At 41.4% G+C, this 16,819-nt stretch overlaps 1 protein-coding gene and 1 long non-coding RNA gene across 2 annotated transcripts; one reads left to right on the top strand and one right to left on the bottom strand.

The window, feature by feature from the left end:
• The first annotated feature begins 209 nt into the window (after positions 1 to 209).
• LOC142103459 (uncharacterized) lies at positions 210 to 3,640 on the top strand. Its single transcript, XR_012679360.1, has 3 exons — positions 210 to 309; positions 2,977 to 3,109; positions 3,197 to 3,640. It is a non-coding gene; the product is annotated as an uncharacterized LOC142103459 (long non-coding RNA).
• A 3,272-nt stretch (positions 3,641 to 6,912) lies between these two features.
• Positions 6,913 to 16,406, bottom strand: LOC142103366 (speedy protein 1-B-like). The gene is made up of 7 exons (XM_075187428.1): positions 16,377 to 16,406; positions 13,423 to 13,570; positions 12,355 to 12,413; positions 11,855 to 11,940; positions 8,945 to 9,116; positions 8,682 to 8,862; positions 6,913 to 6,975 (listed from the first exon to the last, which is right to left on the bottom strand). Exons 1-7 carry the CDS (start codon positions 16,404 to 16,406, stop codon positions 6,926 to 6,928), a joined length of 726 nt encoding a protein of 241 aa, XP_075043529.1. The 3' UTR covers positions 6,913 to 6,925.
• Positions 16,407 to 16,819: the final 413 nt, after the last annotated feature.

The following is a 16,819-nucleotide window of genomic DNA, read 5'->3' as shown; positions in this document are numbered from 1 at the left end:
CAGACAGATCCGTAACGAGGCCGGTGCGGGCGGTGCCGCCGCCCAGGGCGCAGTCCCAAGGGGGGCGCAGTGGCCGCATGCACCTGCCTCTGTGTGAGGAGTGAAAAAAAATAAAATGAAACAGACCTCAGATTCAGACTGCCGGCCGCCCGGCGCATCCAAAATGGCGGCTGGCACCCGGCTCCACCCCCTTCTGAACTCTGCCCTCTGCCTCAGCGTCTGATGTCATGACGTTGCTAGGCAGCAGAGAAGCAGAGAAGCAGAGAGGAGCCAGGCAGCGACGGCTGGTCAGGAATAAAGACAACAAAGGTAAGCTTCAAAGCAGGGGAAAGGGGATGTGTGTTGCTATTATGGAGGGAGGGGGGATGTAAGCTGCTATTATGGAGGGAGGGGGGGTGTAAGCTGCTATTATGGAGGGAGGGATGGGGGCATGTGAGCTGCTATTATGGAGGGAGGGGAGGGGGGCATGTGAGCTGCTATTATGGAGGGGGGGATGTGAGCTGCTATTATGGAGGGAGGGGGGGATGTGAACTGCTATTATGGAGGGAGGGGGGGATGTGAACTGCTATTATGGAGGGAGGGGAGGTGTGCTGCTATTAGGGAGGGGGATGTGTGCTGCTATTATGGAGGGGAGGAATGTGTGCTGCATCTTGCTATTATGGAGGGGGGGATACTGCTATGCTTTATGGGGGAAGGGGGGTATGCTGCCATAATGTGTGAGAAAAGGGAGGATGTATTAATATAATGTGTGATATGTGGGTAGGGAGGTTGGGTGTCTTAGTACATGGGTGGGAGGTAGGCTATTAATTTAATGGTGACGTTTAGGTGGGGGCTAATTATTTAATGAGTACTATTTTATTTGTGGGGGGCTGGTGGGTCAATTTATTGATGGGGCTTTTTAATTTAATGATGGGGTCTATTAATTTCAGGTGAGGTATTTATTTGTATTGCAGTCACAAGAATGCTCTGTATTAAATGGCGGTCATAGGAATGCTCTCTGTATTGTACGGTGGTCATAGGAATGCTCTCTGTATAGTATGGCGGTCATAGGAATGCTCTCTGTATAGTATGGCGGTCATAGGAATGCTCCCTGTATAGTATGGCGGTCATAGGAATGCTCTCTGTATAGTATGGCGGTCACAGGAATGCTCTCTGTATAGTATGGCGGTTATAGGAATGCTTTCTGTATTGTATGGAGGTCACAGGAATGCTCTCTGTATTGTATGGAGGTCACAGGAATGCTCTCTGTATTGTATGGAGGTCACAGGAATGCTCTATAAGGTATGGGGGACACTAGGAGGCTCTTAATATTGTATGCGTGTGTGTGTATATATGTGTATATATGTGTAATATATATATATATATATATATATATATAATATATATATATATATATATATATATATATATATATATATTATTCATTTCGTGTGATGGTGATAAGGGGGCACAATGTGATAAAGATGGCTCCATGGCACGATGTGATAAAGGAGAAACTGTGATGGAGGGCACAGTGGGATGAAGGGGACGTGTGATACAGATGGTACCGTTACATTTATGTTTTAATTTGTTTCAGTGAGTTTTATTTCAATAACCAATTCATTTTTTATACAGCTAGCATGTGATAGCTGCATTTAAAGTACTTTGATTCTATGGTGACTTATTACATAAAGATCCTTACAAAGCCAGACCGTGAAGAATGGGGAGGGAGAGGGTTTCAGTGCAGTCTAGAACTTGTAAAGCGCTAGCCACGCCCCCACAGTAGGTTGACCACGCCTACATGATGATTGACACTCCCACTTAGATGGGGGGCGCCGGTTCCCTATCTCGCCCAGGGCACTAAAATGGCTAGTTACGGCACTGGGTGCAGATAATTCCCGACACCGAGGATTCCTCCATTTAAAATCCGAATCTGTGAAAAAACGATTTAAATAATAATAATAAATATTACCTCCATACTGATGCTGTAGATCTGCGATCGCAGAAGGATGCTGACCGCAAGTTATTCTGACTAGTCAGGTGTCACATCACTTTCACGTCATTGCGCCCTCTATCACTTTTAATTTATAGCGGCAATGTCAGGACCCCGCAGGTTAAGTGTTTAAACACTTAACTCGCCATTGCCGCTTTCAATTAAAAGTGATGGAGGGCGCAATGACGTGAAAGTCTACTGACAGTGAAAGTCTTTTGGCGTCCATGCCTAGACAGGTCAGAGCTGTTCTGGCGGCACGATAAACAATATTAGGCAGGTTGTTTTAATGTTGTGGCTGATCAGTTTATATCCACAGCCTAGATTCAAGTCAACCAGCAGGTTTGTAGGCTGAATCAGCTCATGTTAATGCAGCATATTAAGTCAAGGAGAACCAATGAGGCCCAAAAGCAGGCTTGGAAACCTGTGGTTTTCCTGGTGTCACAGAACTACATGTAGTAACCACTAGTGACTATAGCCTATCGCTGGAGTATTTTGTTTTACTAGGCATTAATAGCCAGAATTACATCATAACCAAAATCAAGTGCTGACAACTTCACCTACTGGTTCTACACTACTCCGGAGTCCTGGCTGTAAGCAGTTATAATTACTACAGTTGATGGCATCCCCAGGTTCCAGCTAGTGTAGCATTTTATTATATCATAACACATATTATAATGTACTGTTACAGTATAGCACATACTAATAAGCAGGAATATCTTGTGTGTCTTGGGTAGCTGGAACCCCAGAACTCAATCAACCACAGTTTTGAAAATATTACATCCTATTGCATTTGTCACTGAATTCTAGAGCAGAGAAGATAAACAAACCATCCCACTTGATTGGAGATGGATGGATGGCCCAGACAGATAAACATCTAACCATTGTATAACTTCAGGACAATAATACTGAAGAACATTTTGTACATTTTGTTTTAGTAACAACTTTATTTAGGATTTTTGACTTTGTTACGCTATTGGCCATATAGAGTGCGTTTTTTTTTATAGATGGATTCAATGCTATGATAAATACAAGCAGGAATGACCCCCTACCACCACCACAAGTGCTCTTTACCAATGCATTTTGATTGCAGGCAAGTTTGCAATGCAGCACCATTGGCATTCAACACTACGCCAGTGGGTAATTAGCATTAGATTTCTACACGTGGTCTATTTTACACCCGTGCATTTAAATAAATTGGACTAACCTTTCAATCCATCTCTGTAGTAGTGACAGCACCCCTGGGAGCCGCGGCGCACAGTTTGGGAACCGCCGATCTAAGGTATCAAGTGGAATATTCCTAATATCGGACATTGCTTACTTCATGAACTGGGACATTCCTACATGAAATTATTCAAAATATTGGACATATTTTTTAACTGTTGGTGCACATGCACTTTCTACACATATCAACCATTGTGTATTATTGTGTTATCTACAGCCTTTGTATATTTTATAAACTGGCATTGCTCACCTTTTCAAGAGAATATAATACCATTTGCTTTTATGTTTTTTTCTGGTATTTTTTGTCTGTAATAGAAAATTTGACAGCAAGAGAATACCTTTGACATGTTGTATTCAGGTTGCAACGTGGATTGTATTTTCATATATTCATTAATTTATTTTCATGCATGTTTTTTGGTTTTGTTTTATTAAACTGTCTCATATTTATTGGTGCAAAGGGATTATTTTTTCTACATTATTGTACTGGAAGGTTTGGGACTCCCCTTCTATATATTCCAACCCTACGCCAACATTAGCTTCTCTTCACTTTATAGGGAGCTCAGATCCCCATACCCCCCTCTTCTATCATCATGAGGACTGGACTTATAGAGACCACATATATTCCTTATCCTGTAATAGTGATTTAATCTTTGATCCAGGGACATCATGTCTCTTTGGTATACACACTCCACTATGGACCAAGAGATAATGGCTGACTACGGCAAATGGTAAGTTTATATGTCAGTAAAGCTAATTTATCCCCTGTGTCACTTGCCCACTGCAAACCATCTTTAATATTTTAACCTATGAGTGTGTGATAACCTCAACATCAAGAAGTTGTGTAGAAACTCACTAACATAATATGTATACATAGAAATAAAATGACAGCAGAGACTATATCTATAATATAAATGTCTAGTGGCGTGTGTTAGTCTGTCTGTGTGGAAAAAATAAAACCAAGCTGCAGCGCCACCTGCTGGGCGGAGTTATACACTGACCTACTAAATTCTTAGTGTGTGTGGAAAAAAAAATTCAGAAAGGGCTGAAATTTGGTATACTAAGATGTTTTTAATTTGTTAATTTAATTTGTTAATTGTTAAAAGTGTTTATAAAGATTTAAAAAAAATATATATATATTTCTTGAAGGAGAAGTGACAGTTGGGAGTGGTTGGTGGTTGCCGGTGGTGACAGTGGGGAGTGGTTGGTGGTTGCCGGGGGTGACAGTTGGGAGTGGTTGGTGGTTGCATGTGGTGACAGTGGGGAGTGGTTGGTGGTTGAGGCCTGGGCTATGGCCCAAATGCATGACAAGAACCTTTTTAACACCTTAAGTAGCTTGATTTGACTAGAATGCATGAGTATCATGCACGGGTTAACTTGTATATATATATATATTTATACACACACACACACACACATATTAGATATATAGTCAGAACTCCCAATATGAAGACCACTGAGAGAATGTAAGTGGAACGGAGTATTTTATTTATTACACTGATCACACAGGTTTGGAAATGCAATATATGGTAAGGCAACTAATAAAAGTCAGCAGGGTATAGCAGTGCTGAAAAGCCAATGTCACAATCCAGAATTGAAATATAGGATCCCCAGGTCTGTCTATCTTGGTACTACTCTACCCAGAGGCGCGGAGTCTAACGGGACAGGTTGTCTTCACCAGGAACCCCCGCAAGGAGGTATGGGCTTTGCAGCCACTGCCCCGCAGGTCGCGGCCCTCAAGGAGACTGCTAGACGAGACCCATATGGAGAACATAGGAGTAGAAGAAACTCTGCAGCGAGGAAATCACATAGAGGTTAACACACTTGAGCAGGAGATAGCTGTAGTTGAGTGGTACCAAACAGCAACTGAGAAATCACTGGAACAGTCAACTGAAAACGAGGAAGTGATGTCTGTGGATGAGTATCACAGAACAGCAACTGAGGAATCACTGGAACATGCGGATAAACTTGGTACTACTCTTCCCAGAGGCGCAGAGTCTAACGGGACAGGTTGTCTTCACCAGGAACCCCCGCAAGGAGGTATGGGCTTTGCAGCCACTGCCCCGCAGGTCGCGGCCCTCAAGGAGACTGCTAGACGAGACCCATATGGAGAACATAGGAGTAGAAGAAACTCTGCAGCGAGGAAATCACATAGAGGTTAACACGCTTGAGCAGGAGTTAGCTGTAGTTGAGTGGTACCAAACAGCAACTGAGAAATCACTGGAACAGTCAACTGAAAACGAGGAAGTGATGTCTGTGGATGAGTATCACTGAACAGGAACTGAGGAATCACTGGAACATGCGGATTAACTTGGTATTACTCTTCCCAGAGGCGCGGAGTCTAACGGGACAGGTTGTCTTCACCAGGAACCCCCGCAAGGAGGTATGGGCTTTGCAGCCACTGCCCCGCAGGTCGCGGTCCTCAAGGAGACTGTTAGACAAGACCCGTTTGAAGAACATAGGAGTAGAAGAATCTCTGCAGCGAGAAAATCACAGAGAGGTTAACACACTTGAGCAAGAGATAGCTGTAGTTGAGCGGTACTAAACAGCAACTGAGAATTAACTGGAACAGTGAACTGAACACGAGGAAGTGATGTCTGTGGATGAGTATCACTGAACAGCAACTGAGGAATCACTGGAACAACGAGGAAGTGATGTCTGTGGGTGAGTAACACTGAACAGCAACTGAGGAATAACGGGAACACAAACTGAACAGGAGGAAGTTATGTCTGTTGATGAGTAGCACTGAACAGCAACGGAGAAATCATTGGAACAGCAAACTGAACATGAGGAAGGGTTATCTGAGGATGACTAGCACTAATCAGCATCTGAGGAATCACTGGAACAGCTGACTAACTTTGTACTTCTCTTCCCAGAGGCGCGGAGTCTAACGGCACAGGTTGTCTTCACCAGGAACCCCCGCAAGGAGGTATGGGCTTTGCTGCCCTGCCCCGCAGGTCGCGGCCCTCTAAGAGAGTGTTAGATGAGACCCGTATGGAGAACATAGGAGTAGAAGAAACTCTGCAGCGAGGAAACCGCAGAGAGGTGAACACACTTGAGCAAGATATAGATGTAGTTGAGTATTACTGAACAGCAACTGAGAAATCACTGGAACAGTGAACTGAACACGAGGAAGTTATGTCTGTTGATGAGTAGCACTGAACAGCAACGGAGAAATCATTGGAACAGCAAACTGAACATGAGGAAGGGTTATCTGAGGATGACTAGCACTAATCAGCATCTGAGGAATCACTGGAACAGCTGACTAACTTTGTACTTCTCTTCCCAGAGGCGCGGAGTCTAACGGCACAGGTTGTCTTCACCAGGAACCCCCGCAAGGAGGTATGGGCTTTGCTGCCCTGCCCCGCAGGTCGCGGCCCTCTAAGAGAGTGTTAGATGAGACCCGTATGGAGAACATAGGAGTAGAAGAAACTCTGCAGCGAGGAAACCGCAGACAGGTGAACACACTTGAGCAAGATATAGATGTAGTTGAGTATTACTGAACAGCAACTGAGAAATCACTGGAACATTGAACTGAACACGAGGAAGTGATGTCTGTTGATGAGTATTACTGAACAGCAACTGAGGAATCAATTGAACAGCAAGTTGAACATGAGGAGATAATGGTTGTGGATGAGAGGCACTGAACACCAACCAGGAAGTCACTGGAACAGGTAGTTGAAGCAGCAGGAACAAATAGAACACTTGAGTTGTTATAGAGGGATAATTGTCTGGTTATAATTGCCACTCAAAGCTTCTTCCATGCTTCAGAGTTTGTTGTTGAACTACAATAGAAGAAAAATGTTATTTATATAATAGTAATTATAAACCTGATTATATTTAGGATCAAAAGCAGCAGTATCTTCATTGCCTTTATTTCTTATTAGTTAGATTTTAACCATAAACCACATTATCAAATTGAGAGGGGGAAGAGGTGGATACAATGTACATGTACACGGGGATTGTTTCACTAGTGCACTGCTGTTTAACTGATTGGCGCCTTTCAGTGGCTCACCACCACAGCACTATCCTAACAATGTATAATGTCCAGCGTGTAGCAGGTAATTAGTGGCTGCTTTTGCCTCAAGAGGGTCATAATTAAACCTAACAGTTTGCCAATGCATTAAATAAATTCAATAGGGGCAACAGTTTGCTATGATGCCCCTTGTGATGCTTTGTGCATTTCTAAGTTTGTAGTAATTTTAGAGTTGTCTTTCAATGAAATTGATTACTTCATGTACCTATCCTTTAGAGTTGTGCTATTCATTTTAGCATTATTCAGAGTTCAGAGATATAGATTTTTCCGTCACACTTGGTGCCACATTTAGGAACAAATCTAAAGGGTGCAAATGTACATACCATGCTGTAATGCAAGAGCAGCAAATGCAATTTTATTTTGTATGCGTGGAAAATACTTCCTGGTTCTGCATTCAGCACACAAACACTGTGCAGCTTTCTTTTTACAAAGCAATTTAGAATTTAGCTAGGATGAGCTCCCACCCCTACTCTAAGTCTGTCCGCACATTTTAAATTTGTCCCCTTTGCAGTGCAACATGGGTTTGACAACATTGCACCTTTAAGCTAGATTTACTCCTAACTGGATCATCCCCATAATTAAGTTTTACCGCAGTATGGGAGGTTTCACTTGTATGCAATTAATTGTGCCACCAGTGACCAGTATTTGGAGGAAGAGGTTATGAGATATTTAGCCACAGTATTGCACCTTGTAATCCATACTTACCAACTTTCTGTTGGTGAAATCCGGGAGCCTGCAGAGGAGGTGGGCGTAACGGGGGGGGCTCCAAAATGGCGTCATTTTGGACCCGTCCCCATGACATGATGATGCAAAACGCGTCATTTGACAGCGGGGGCGGGGCCAAACGCTGCGATTCACCGGGAATCGCGGCGTTTGGGACTTAATTCTGCCCACTTCACTAGGAAGTGGGCAGAATTATCCAGATGCGGGGGATTGCCACACTCGCCCGGGAGACTCCCGCAAAATGCGGGAGTCTCCTGGATATTTCGGGAGAGTTGGCAAGTATGTTGTAATAACAGTGCACTATAGAAAGTTCTGTGAAGCATAAATAAAGACATAGCACAGGAGTGTGGAAGAACTAAAGATAACTGGAAGGTGTTACACCAATGTATGCTTTGCTTTATATAAACAGTACTCATCACCATATATTAAAGCACAAGAAATAACAATGAAATAACATGAAATAATAATGTGAACAAAATAAGGAACCAGGAGAGATGAGCATCCCTTCACCTAAAAAGAAATGACTTCCAAACATCAGGTTCCAGTAGTGCTGTCACAGCTGATTAATATAAACAAGATAAAAACCCAGCTGTGAGAAATATAAGGTAAACAAGCTCAAGTTATACACCTACAACTCACTGTAAATGTCATAAGTGGGCACAGGAAGCAGATCTGGGGGTATGACGAGAAGGTCCTCGGACCACTGTCTATTAAAAATGTTAAACAACTCACCCTGTGGCATGGAGCCAGTGGAGGCTGCACTCTCAGGATCACCCATGCACCGGGAACAGGTGGCCGGGTTGAACCCCGGCCCTAGTGGGTAGAAATTATATTCCAAGTTCTTGTTGGCACCACTATGATGTACTGAGCGGTTTCTAAGCCATACAGAATGGGTTGGGTCTAACGCCATGATCTGTAATAAAACAAAAATCAATATCTCACCCACATGACTGCAGTATACACATTCATTGTGTTGCTTCATTACAGGAACTTACCTCATTGCAATGACGTCTGCTGACGACTGCTCTGTACTTCATTTGAGCAAATAGTTTTGTTCTTAGATTCACAAAGAGACGGAAGTGTTGTATCCATGTCTTTCCCAGTGCCCATGGGAATATTTCATAATGGTAATTGTCCTCTTCTTCTTCCATGTCATTTGCAAGGTACCTATGGAAAACACAAGAGTAGTTCAATGCTGGCATTTCTTGGCAGTTTTTTGCACTCACATTGGTTATGAACTATACCAGGGTGTCTCCTTACATACACAACCAGGTCAGTTCAGTATTTCCTTAACCACTTCATGTCCTGAGCTCTTAGCCCTTCATGACTAAGTCAGTTTCCAAGTTTTGGGAAGAATCAGTTTCTTAGTGATAACCTATTTTATCAAGGCAAATGTTATATTTTCCCTGAGATAAGGCTTTCTATGGTATATTGGATTTTTTTAAAAAAAATAATTTAAGTCCGGTATACATGTCAAAGTTAGCAAAAAAAAAATCAGCTTCTTGTACCATTCAGTTACACCAAGCCCATTCTATTACAAAATATAATCAGGGAGACATCCCAAGTAGAGTGATACAAAATGTGTACTTTAACACTGAAGTAGTGATAGGGCTATGAGGGTTTTTTTCAGTGTTGAAAAAAACTTTTTTCAGTGTTCAGCATAAACTAAGAGGTATGTTAATAGCTCTGGCAGTGCTCACTGAAGAACAAATAGATTTCTGCAGTGGTGAAGAGCTCTGGTGCATCCACCTCGGTGAGTCAATGACTGACCAATAGCGAGTGTTTAATCATGCAGATATATATACTTATTTGACTGGGTTAGTATTTATCCCATGTATATGAAGATTTCCCTCTAAACATGACCAATTAGAAGTATTTGCGGATAGTGCTCTAGTCTAGAAACATTGAAATGAACCAGCCTCTTTAAGCTATATGGCAGTTTAAGTTACTGTTTGTTAGTTTCAGCATCAAAACACATATCATGTTCGGAAAGAATTCGTAATTTTGGTTGAGTAAAGCAGAACTCATGAATAGTAAATTGGGTATGGCAGAATGACTCCATGTGTATTATAAATAGACCAGGCTAATGTGTATAAGAATGACAGCTTTACCTGACTATAACGTAAAACAGTGTGCCAGTAGGACTTACACATGTTAACACAAAGATATCCCCCCTTAACTATATGCAAGCAGAAACTGCAATATTAGGGGCTTATTTAAATTTTAGAGTTATTAATTCATGTAACAAACAGTAATGGACATATGAGGAATCCTATCTCAGACAGCTATACTATCACAATGAAGGGGGTGGTCCACGGCCTTCGACACCGTGGACCACCCCCTCCTGCTGCAAACTCTACTCTCTCTTGGCCTCTCTGGCTCTGTCCATGCCTGGTTCACCTCATACCTTGCTAACCGCTCCTTCTCTGTATCTACGTCTGGTTCTTCCTCCACCCCCTCCCCTCTCCCTGTTGGAGTCCCTCAGGGCTCTGTTCTTGGCCCTTTACTCTTTTCGCTCTATACCTCCTCCCTTGGAGCTCTCATCTCTTCGTTCGGTCTTCAGTACCACCTATATGCTGATGATATTCAACTCTACATCTCTTCTCCTGATCTTTCCCCCTCCACTCTCTCTTGTAACTGACTGCCTCTCAGCCATCCCATCCTGGATGTCTTCGCGCTTTCTTAAAATTAACATCTCCAAAACTGAACTCATTGTCTTTCCCCCACCCAGACTCCCTTCCCATCATGACCTCTCTATAATCGTTAACAACTCCACTATCTCCTCTGTCACCCAACTCCGCTGTCTAGGAGTCACTCTTGACTCCTCTCTCTCTTTTGCCCCCCACATTCAATCCCTTACCCAAGCCTGTCGCTTCCAACTCCGTAACATTGCCCGCATCCGTCCCTTCCTCTCTCAAGATGCCACCAAAACTGTCATCCATGCTCTCATCATTTCCCGCCTCGACTACTGCAACCTCCTCCTTACTGGCCTCCCCTGCTCCCACCTCGCCCCCCTCCGCTCTATACTTAATGCGGCTGCAAGACTCATCTTCCTCTCACGCCGCTCCTCCTCTGCCTCCCCTCTCTGTCTTGTCTTACACTGGCTCCCCTTCCCCTACAGAATCCTTTTCAAACTCCTCACCACCACTTACAAGGCTCTCTCCCAGTCTACTGCCCCTTATATCTCTAACCTCCTCTCCATTCACACTCCCGCCCGCTGCCTGCGCTCGGCCAACGATCGCCGCCTCTCCTCCACTCTGATCACCTCTTCCCACTCTAGAATACAAGACTTCTCCCGTGCTGCCCTCCTTCACTGGAACGACCTCCCTCGCTCCATCCGTCTCTCACCCAATCTGTGCTCCTTCAAGCGGGCACTTAAAACTCACTTGTTCCTTAAGGCCTACCAACCATCCAATTAACCTCCCACCTCTTCTGTTTCTCCCCTGGCTCCTTTTCTCTCCCCTTTGCTTCACTCCTCTTGTGCCTGATTTTGTATACCCTCTCTTAGGATGTAAGCTCGTATGAGCAGGGCCCCTCTCCCCTCCTGTCTCCACACCTGTTCTTCTGCTCCGTCTTTACAGTATTTGCCTGTCTGGAGTTTCTGAAGTTCTGGTACTTTGTGTTTATTGTTCTGTATTGTTTTACCCTGTATAGTATACTGTTTGTGCCGTGTACGGCGCTGCGGAAACCTTGTGGCGCATAACAAATAAACGATAATAATAATAATAATAATAATAAATACTTTGGTGGCACATAGGAAGCACAGATGGACAATACTGCACCATAGCCTGTTGCAAATCTAAAGTAATAAATGCCCAGAGTATTCTTGTTCTGGTCAGTTTTAAATGTACTGGTTGAATAATATTATTTTACTATGAATACAAAAGTAAAAAAGCAATACTTACAGGGCAATAAAAAAATTCATTGGTGTATATTCGCTGATATATAAGCCTGCCCTCTTAAAGTATGCAAATACCATAGCGATGAGGTACTGTAGAAGACAAAAAGCAAAACAAATGGTTGTGAATCCTTGCTCCAATAGCAGGAGATATACAGTTATACAACTATACAGCTCAATTAAAGTTTATTGGCAGTAAATATACAGACCATCAAAGGATACAAAAATAATTACAAACATTGGATGAAACACAAGTGCAGGATATTATAGACAGTATTGTGGTATGTACACAGTGGCTTCCATTCCCCTCAATGTGAGTGTAGCTGTGCTGACCATGTGGTAAACAGCATCTTGGACAGATATAACCATTGATATACATTGATCAGTATAGTAAACGCAGTATCAGTAAAGAACAGTATGAATACCAGAACACTGCTAGAGCTACAAAACTTGCAGTTTACTGAATATCTAGTGGTGGGAGGTCAGAATTGCATTATCCATACCCACCTTGTCCGAGATCTTCATGCAGGCATCCGCACATAGGAAGTCCTGGATCACTTTATTTTCTGCAAATGAAGTTGTAAAAATTTTATATCAGTGACCACTTAAGACATCAAGGGAAGAAAAACATTCACCTACAACATTACATCTTGTTTTTTTGTTTTTTATATGAACACTTTTTACAGCTGTGAAAGGACTGGAATATTAGAGGACAATGACCCTATCCACAAAATTTTATAAAAATAAACACTTGAACGCAGGCAGGGATAACGGACATAAGAATTCACTTCCCTGCACTCTATGTATGTGTAACGTTCCTCAATGCTTCTAACAGGGAGAGGGGACATCCCCAGCAAAGGGCCGCTGAAGCAGAAGGGACGTTCTCCTGCTCAGGCTGTTAGATCTTTGATGCCTGAACCGATCCATTTAAAAACAGCGTCTGTCAATGCCTAAGGTGATATTGTGTAATAAACTGATAGTTGTACACATTTTTACTTCACTCTTTATAAATTAAATTATTTGTTTTTGCAAATTAATGCACAAATATATCCACTATCGATGCTTACATTTCTCTGCCAGATTTTCCATGTTTCATAGCATTAGTTTGGATGCATTTTGCAAAAACAACCTTATTTTTTGACAAGTGTCTGCTGTGATTGATTTACAGTAAGAGAATGTTGTTTACAACAATAAAGGATAAGTCGTCTGAAACCCTTCAAGACAGAAACCATTTTTGGGGTTTTGTACTCAGAAAGCTTAGCTGGGAATAACCTTTTAGTCTATCCAGTAGATACCAAAGGTATTTGCTTTACTCACAGCCTTACAGTGGCAGAAACAGACTGCACAAGCAATGCTCTCATGTGAATACTATTTGGAAAAATCACAGAGCTAGAAAACGGGCAAAACATTTACTGGCCCCATATCACTGGACCCTCCGACTGTCACTGACATCTGGAGTTGTACAGGAATAAGACGCCAAAATCTCTACAATGGTACTTAGAAAAATAATTGTAACAATTTGGTCTTAATAATTGTTTGTGGTCTTAATAAATGTTAATAAATGTTAAGTCCTACCCAGCAGTTTGTAAAATGCAGTGTTCTCCTCTTGTCCTGGGCTAGGAGAGTGGTCCGCGCTGTAATGTTGGCTTTGGTCTTCCTGTAGTTTTATTTGCTTGGCAGGTTTCAGCTTCTCTTCTGTTGTCCTGTTGTTATAAATTTGTTTCTTTTATATATGGAAATAATGAATACTTATTTTCAAATGAAAGATAAATGAAGTGAAGTATTATCCATAAATGTATATAATTAATTTTTGATGTGAAAATGGACACATACTACTTTTGGGAACTACTGCTGTAAAATGAGGATGCAGCTGCTTTGCATGATGCAGGTCTTGTTGAATTTGCACATTGTGAAAAGAGTATTAAAATTTCTTCAAAATCCTGTTACTAACCCTTTAGATCCTCCTCCTTCTTTAATTTTGACTTTTCAATTTTTCTTCCAAAATACTTCTTGTTCTAGCCTTTTTTATGTTTTAAATGAATTATGAGAGTGAGAGGGCACCAGACTGTCTGTATTTCATGTGTCATTTTTGTGTGTTTGAATATTTATTTTATTTTACATGGGTATTGGGCACATATAATGCGCATACTAGCGTCAAATGCACCAGGATGCTTATAAAGTCATCCCAGTGACAGTATAACAGCAACTCCCCATTACTGGCACCTCCTGAGCGCCCATAAATATCCTATAGTTTTGCAGGTAGAAAAAAACTCTGCAGCCACCCACAAGTCAGGTCATCCCCCATAAATGTGTATCTTTCTTCTTTCCACTCTTATTTAAATATTTTATCCCACTAAATAAAAACTCATTTATGCATGTGGATGTCTAAAAATATAAAACTACCTATAACAAACTTAACTACACATCTATACACTCAGTAATGCACCGTAAAAAAATTCCCCAAGCTAGTGATATTGTGTATTGTATAATATTTGACACAAATATACCCACAGCTCCCCCATCACAATGCATTTAGCCCCTTACAGGCGTGACCCCTTTCACTATTCCTCCCATAACCTACTACATGTAGTGACTGGCTCATTGCACTTACCTCTTGTCCATTTTCACGACTCAGTTACACCCAGCAAAGGACGAAGTTAAAGGAAAATTAAAAAAGAAGGTGTAGGTTAAAACAGAAGGGAAATTATGGAAAAATCAGCTAGAAACAATGTACTATACAACACTAAAGACTAAACTACTTAGCTTAACTTAATATAGCTTAACTTAATTTAGCTTAACTTAATTTAGCTTAACTTAACTTAACTTAGCTTAACTTAACTTAGCTTAACCTAACTTAACTTAACTTAGCTTAACTTAACTTAACTTAACTTAACTTAGCTTAACTTAACTTAGCTTAACTAAATATATCTTATAATTAAATATTATACTACAGATAACTTATCAGATCTCAATATAATATGCTATATAATAAAATATAAATATATATATATATGTAAGTATCAATAAAGTATTAAAAATTCTGTTTTCAGCTCGAGAGTAATTGGCTCAGTATCGCAGGGCTCAAGAGTCACAGCGATATGAGGACCATCAGGCACCAGGGCTCACGGCCAGTTTGAATGTATACAACTGACATCACCATGACAACCTGCTCTGCAGTGATGAGGACCGAGGTTTTAAAGCTGTTGTCATGGCTTCAACTAGACTTAAAGGGCCACTAGAGCTAAAATGCTGCATTACATAAAGGAACTAATTTATCAAATATAATTTAGGAAGCTGTCACAAGTTTGACATGAGGAAGTGAATACAGTCAAGACTTAGTCATATGCACATCAGTCTTTCTGTTTTTAGGACTATTAAAAGTTACGGCAGTTAATCTATTGTTATCTAGCCAACTATAATCAATAGTTAATCTACTTTAGGTCCCTACTAATTGGCACTTGACCTACAGCGTTCATGGATGGCATTAGCAGTGGAGGAACTAATGCCAATACAAAAGGAATGGCTGCTACGGGCAGGGCCAGTGTAAGGGCAACAAGGACCTGAAGGACCTATAGAGAGAAGCCCAGTTGACTCCCACCGGAGAGGGTGTGGCCATGGAGTACATACCTAGTGCCACCCTCCATCCACCTACATCTCTCTCCCATCTTCCCTAACATGAAGCACATCAATAACTTGTTCACACAGCATTTAAGGAAAATAAAGATTTTGAAATATCTCCCAACTGCCCCTCATGTGAGGACAATACATTATTTACAGATAAATAGTAAAAAAAGCAAAAAATAATATGGAGGTCACTTTTCACCTTAACAGCTTGGGCAATGCCTTCCAAACTTACAGTAATGCACTTACAAAATTAGTGTTACCAGATACCAATGAAACTTTCACACAAAATCCTTTTTGAGTCAAACTATATTATAAAAATAAGTACAAAACAAGGTATTTCAAATATCATAAATAAAAAAGTTTATGATCTCCTACCTAGAAAGGGGTAATCCAGAAAAATTTGAAAATCAAAAATGGCAATTAAATAATAGTAGCTATTTAATTTCACGAGGAAGGGAAGATAATGGGTAATTATTTAAATGTAGTTTAAAAGATCTTAAGCTTAGTGCTCCAAAATTAAAATACAATCTCTTGTGCATAACAGTATAAGTCATACTTACCAACTTTGAATAGTTGGTTTCCGGGAGCCTGTTATGGGTGGTGGGCGTGATGGGGGCGGGGCTCCAAAATTAGTGGCATTTTGGACCCACCACCCGTTAGGTCATGACGCAAAACGCGGCATTTGACAGAGGGGGGCGGGGCCAAATGCTGCGATTCCCTGGGAATCGCAGCATTTGCGAACTAATTCTGCCCACTTCACTAGGAAGTGGGCAGAATTTGGGAGATTGCCCCACTTACCCAGGAGTCCGAGAGACTCTCGCAAAATGCGGGAGTCTCCCGGACATTCAGGGAGAGTTGGCAAGTGTGGTATAAGTCCTGAGCATTGTCAATGATAGATCCTGTACCTGTACATCTTGATGCTCAAACTCTTCCATTGGCTCACTCTCTTCTTCTACTAGATTTATACAGCATACACCCTTATCCTCACTAATCCCATCATTACTGCAACAGCTGTGTACTTCTTGTGATGGAAAAACTCTCAAAACAGTCAAAAGCTCAATCACTACAACCAAAATTGTTACATTTGGTAGCTTCCAATAATTCTTCCTCACTATATATGACCACATATTATATAAGAGCCACTGATTTTTATCATTAGACTGACACTTGACAGAATAAACATGTGTTAAGAAATCTATATTTATGCCACCTCCTCCAAAAAATAAATACATATATTTGGTGTGTCTGGGACACAGGAAGACTCTGTATCTTGGATAAAGTCACAAAGAAACACTGTCATGTGAACCATGTTTTTGGGCAACTCTTTGTCCCCATTTTGTTATCAGAA

The sequence above is a fragment of the Mixophyes fleayi genome, chromosome 10, assembly GCF_038048845.1.
Source record: "Mixophyes fleayi isolate aMixFle1 chromosome 10, aMixFle1.hap1, whole genome shotgun sequence".
In the NCBI taxonomy this organism is placed as follows: Eukaryota; Metazoa; Chordata; class Amphibia; order Anura; family Limnodynastidae; genus Mixophyes; species Mixophyes fleayi.
The sequence above is the reverse complement of the archived record's forward strand: the minus strand, read 5'-3'. Positions and strand labels throughout refer to the sequence as shown.

Coding starts and splice junctions, on each gene's coding strand:
- LOC142103366 (XM_075187428.1), bottom strand. CDS start 16,406: ATGGAAGAGTTTGAGCATCAAGATGTACAG. Junction 13,571..16,376: donor TTGAGCATCAAGATGTACAG/GTACAGGATCTA, acceptor CATATATAAAAG/AAACAAATTTATAACAACAG. Junction 9,117..11,854: donor ATGAATTTTTTTATTGCCCT/GTAAGTATTGCT, acceptor TGTTTTCCATAG/GTACCTTGCAAATGACATGG.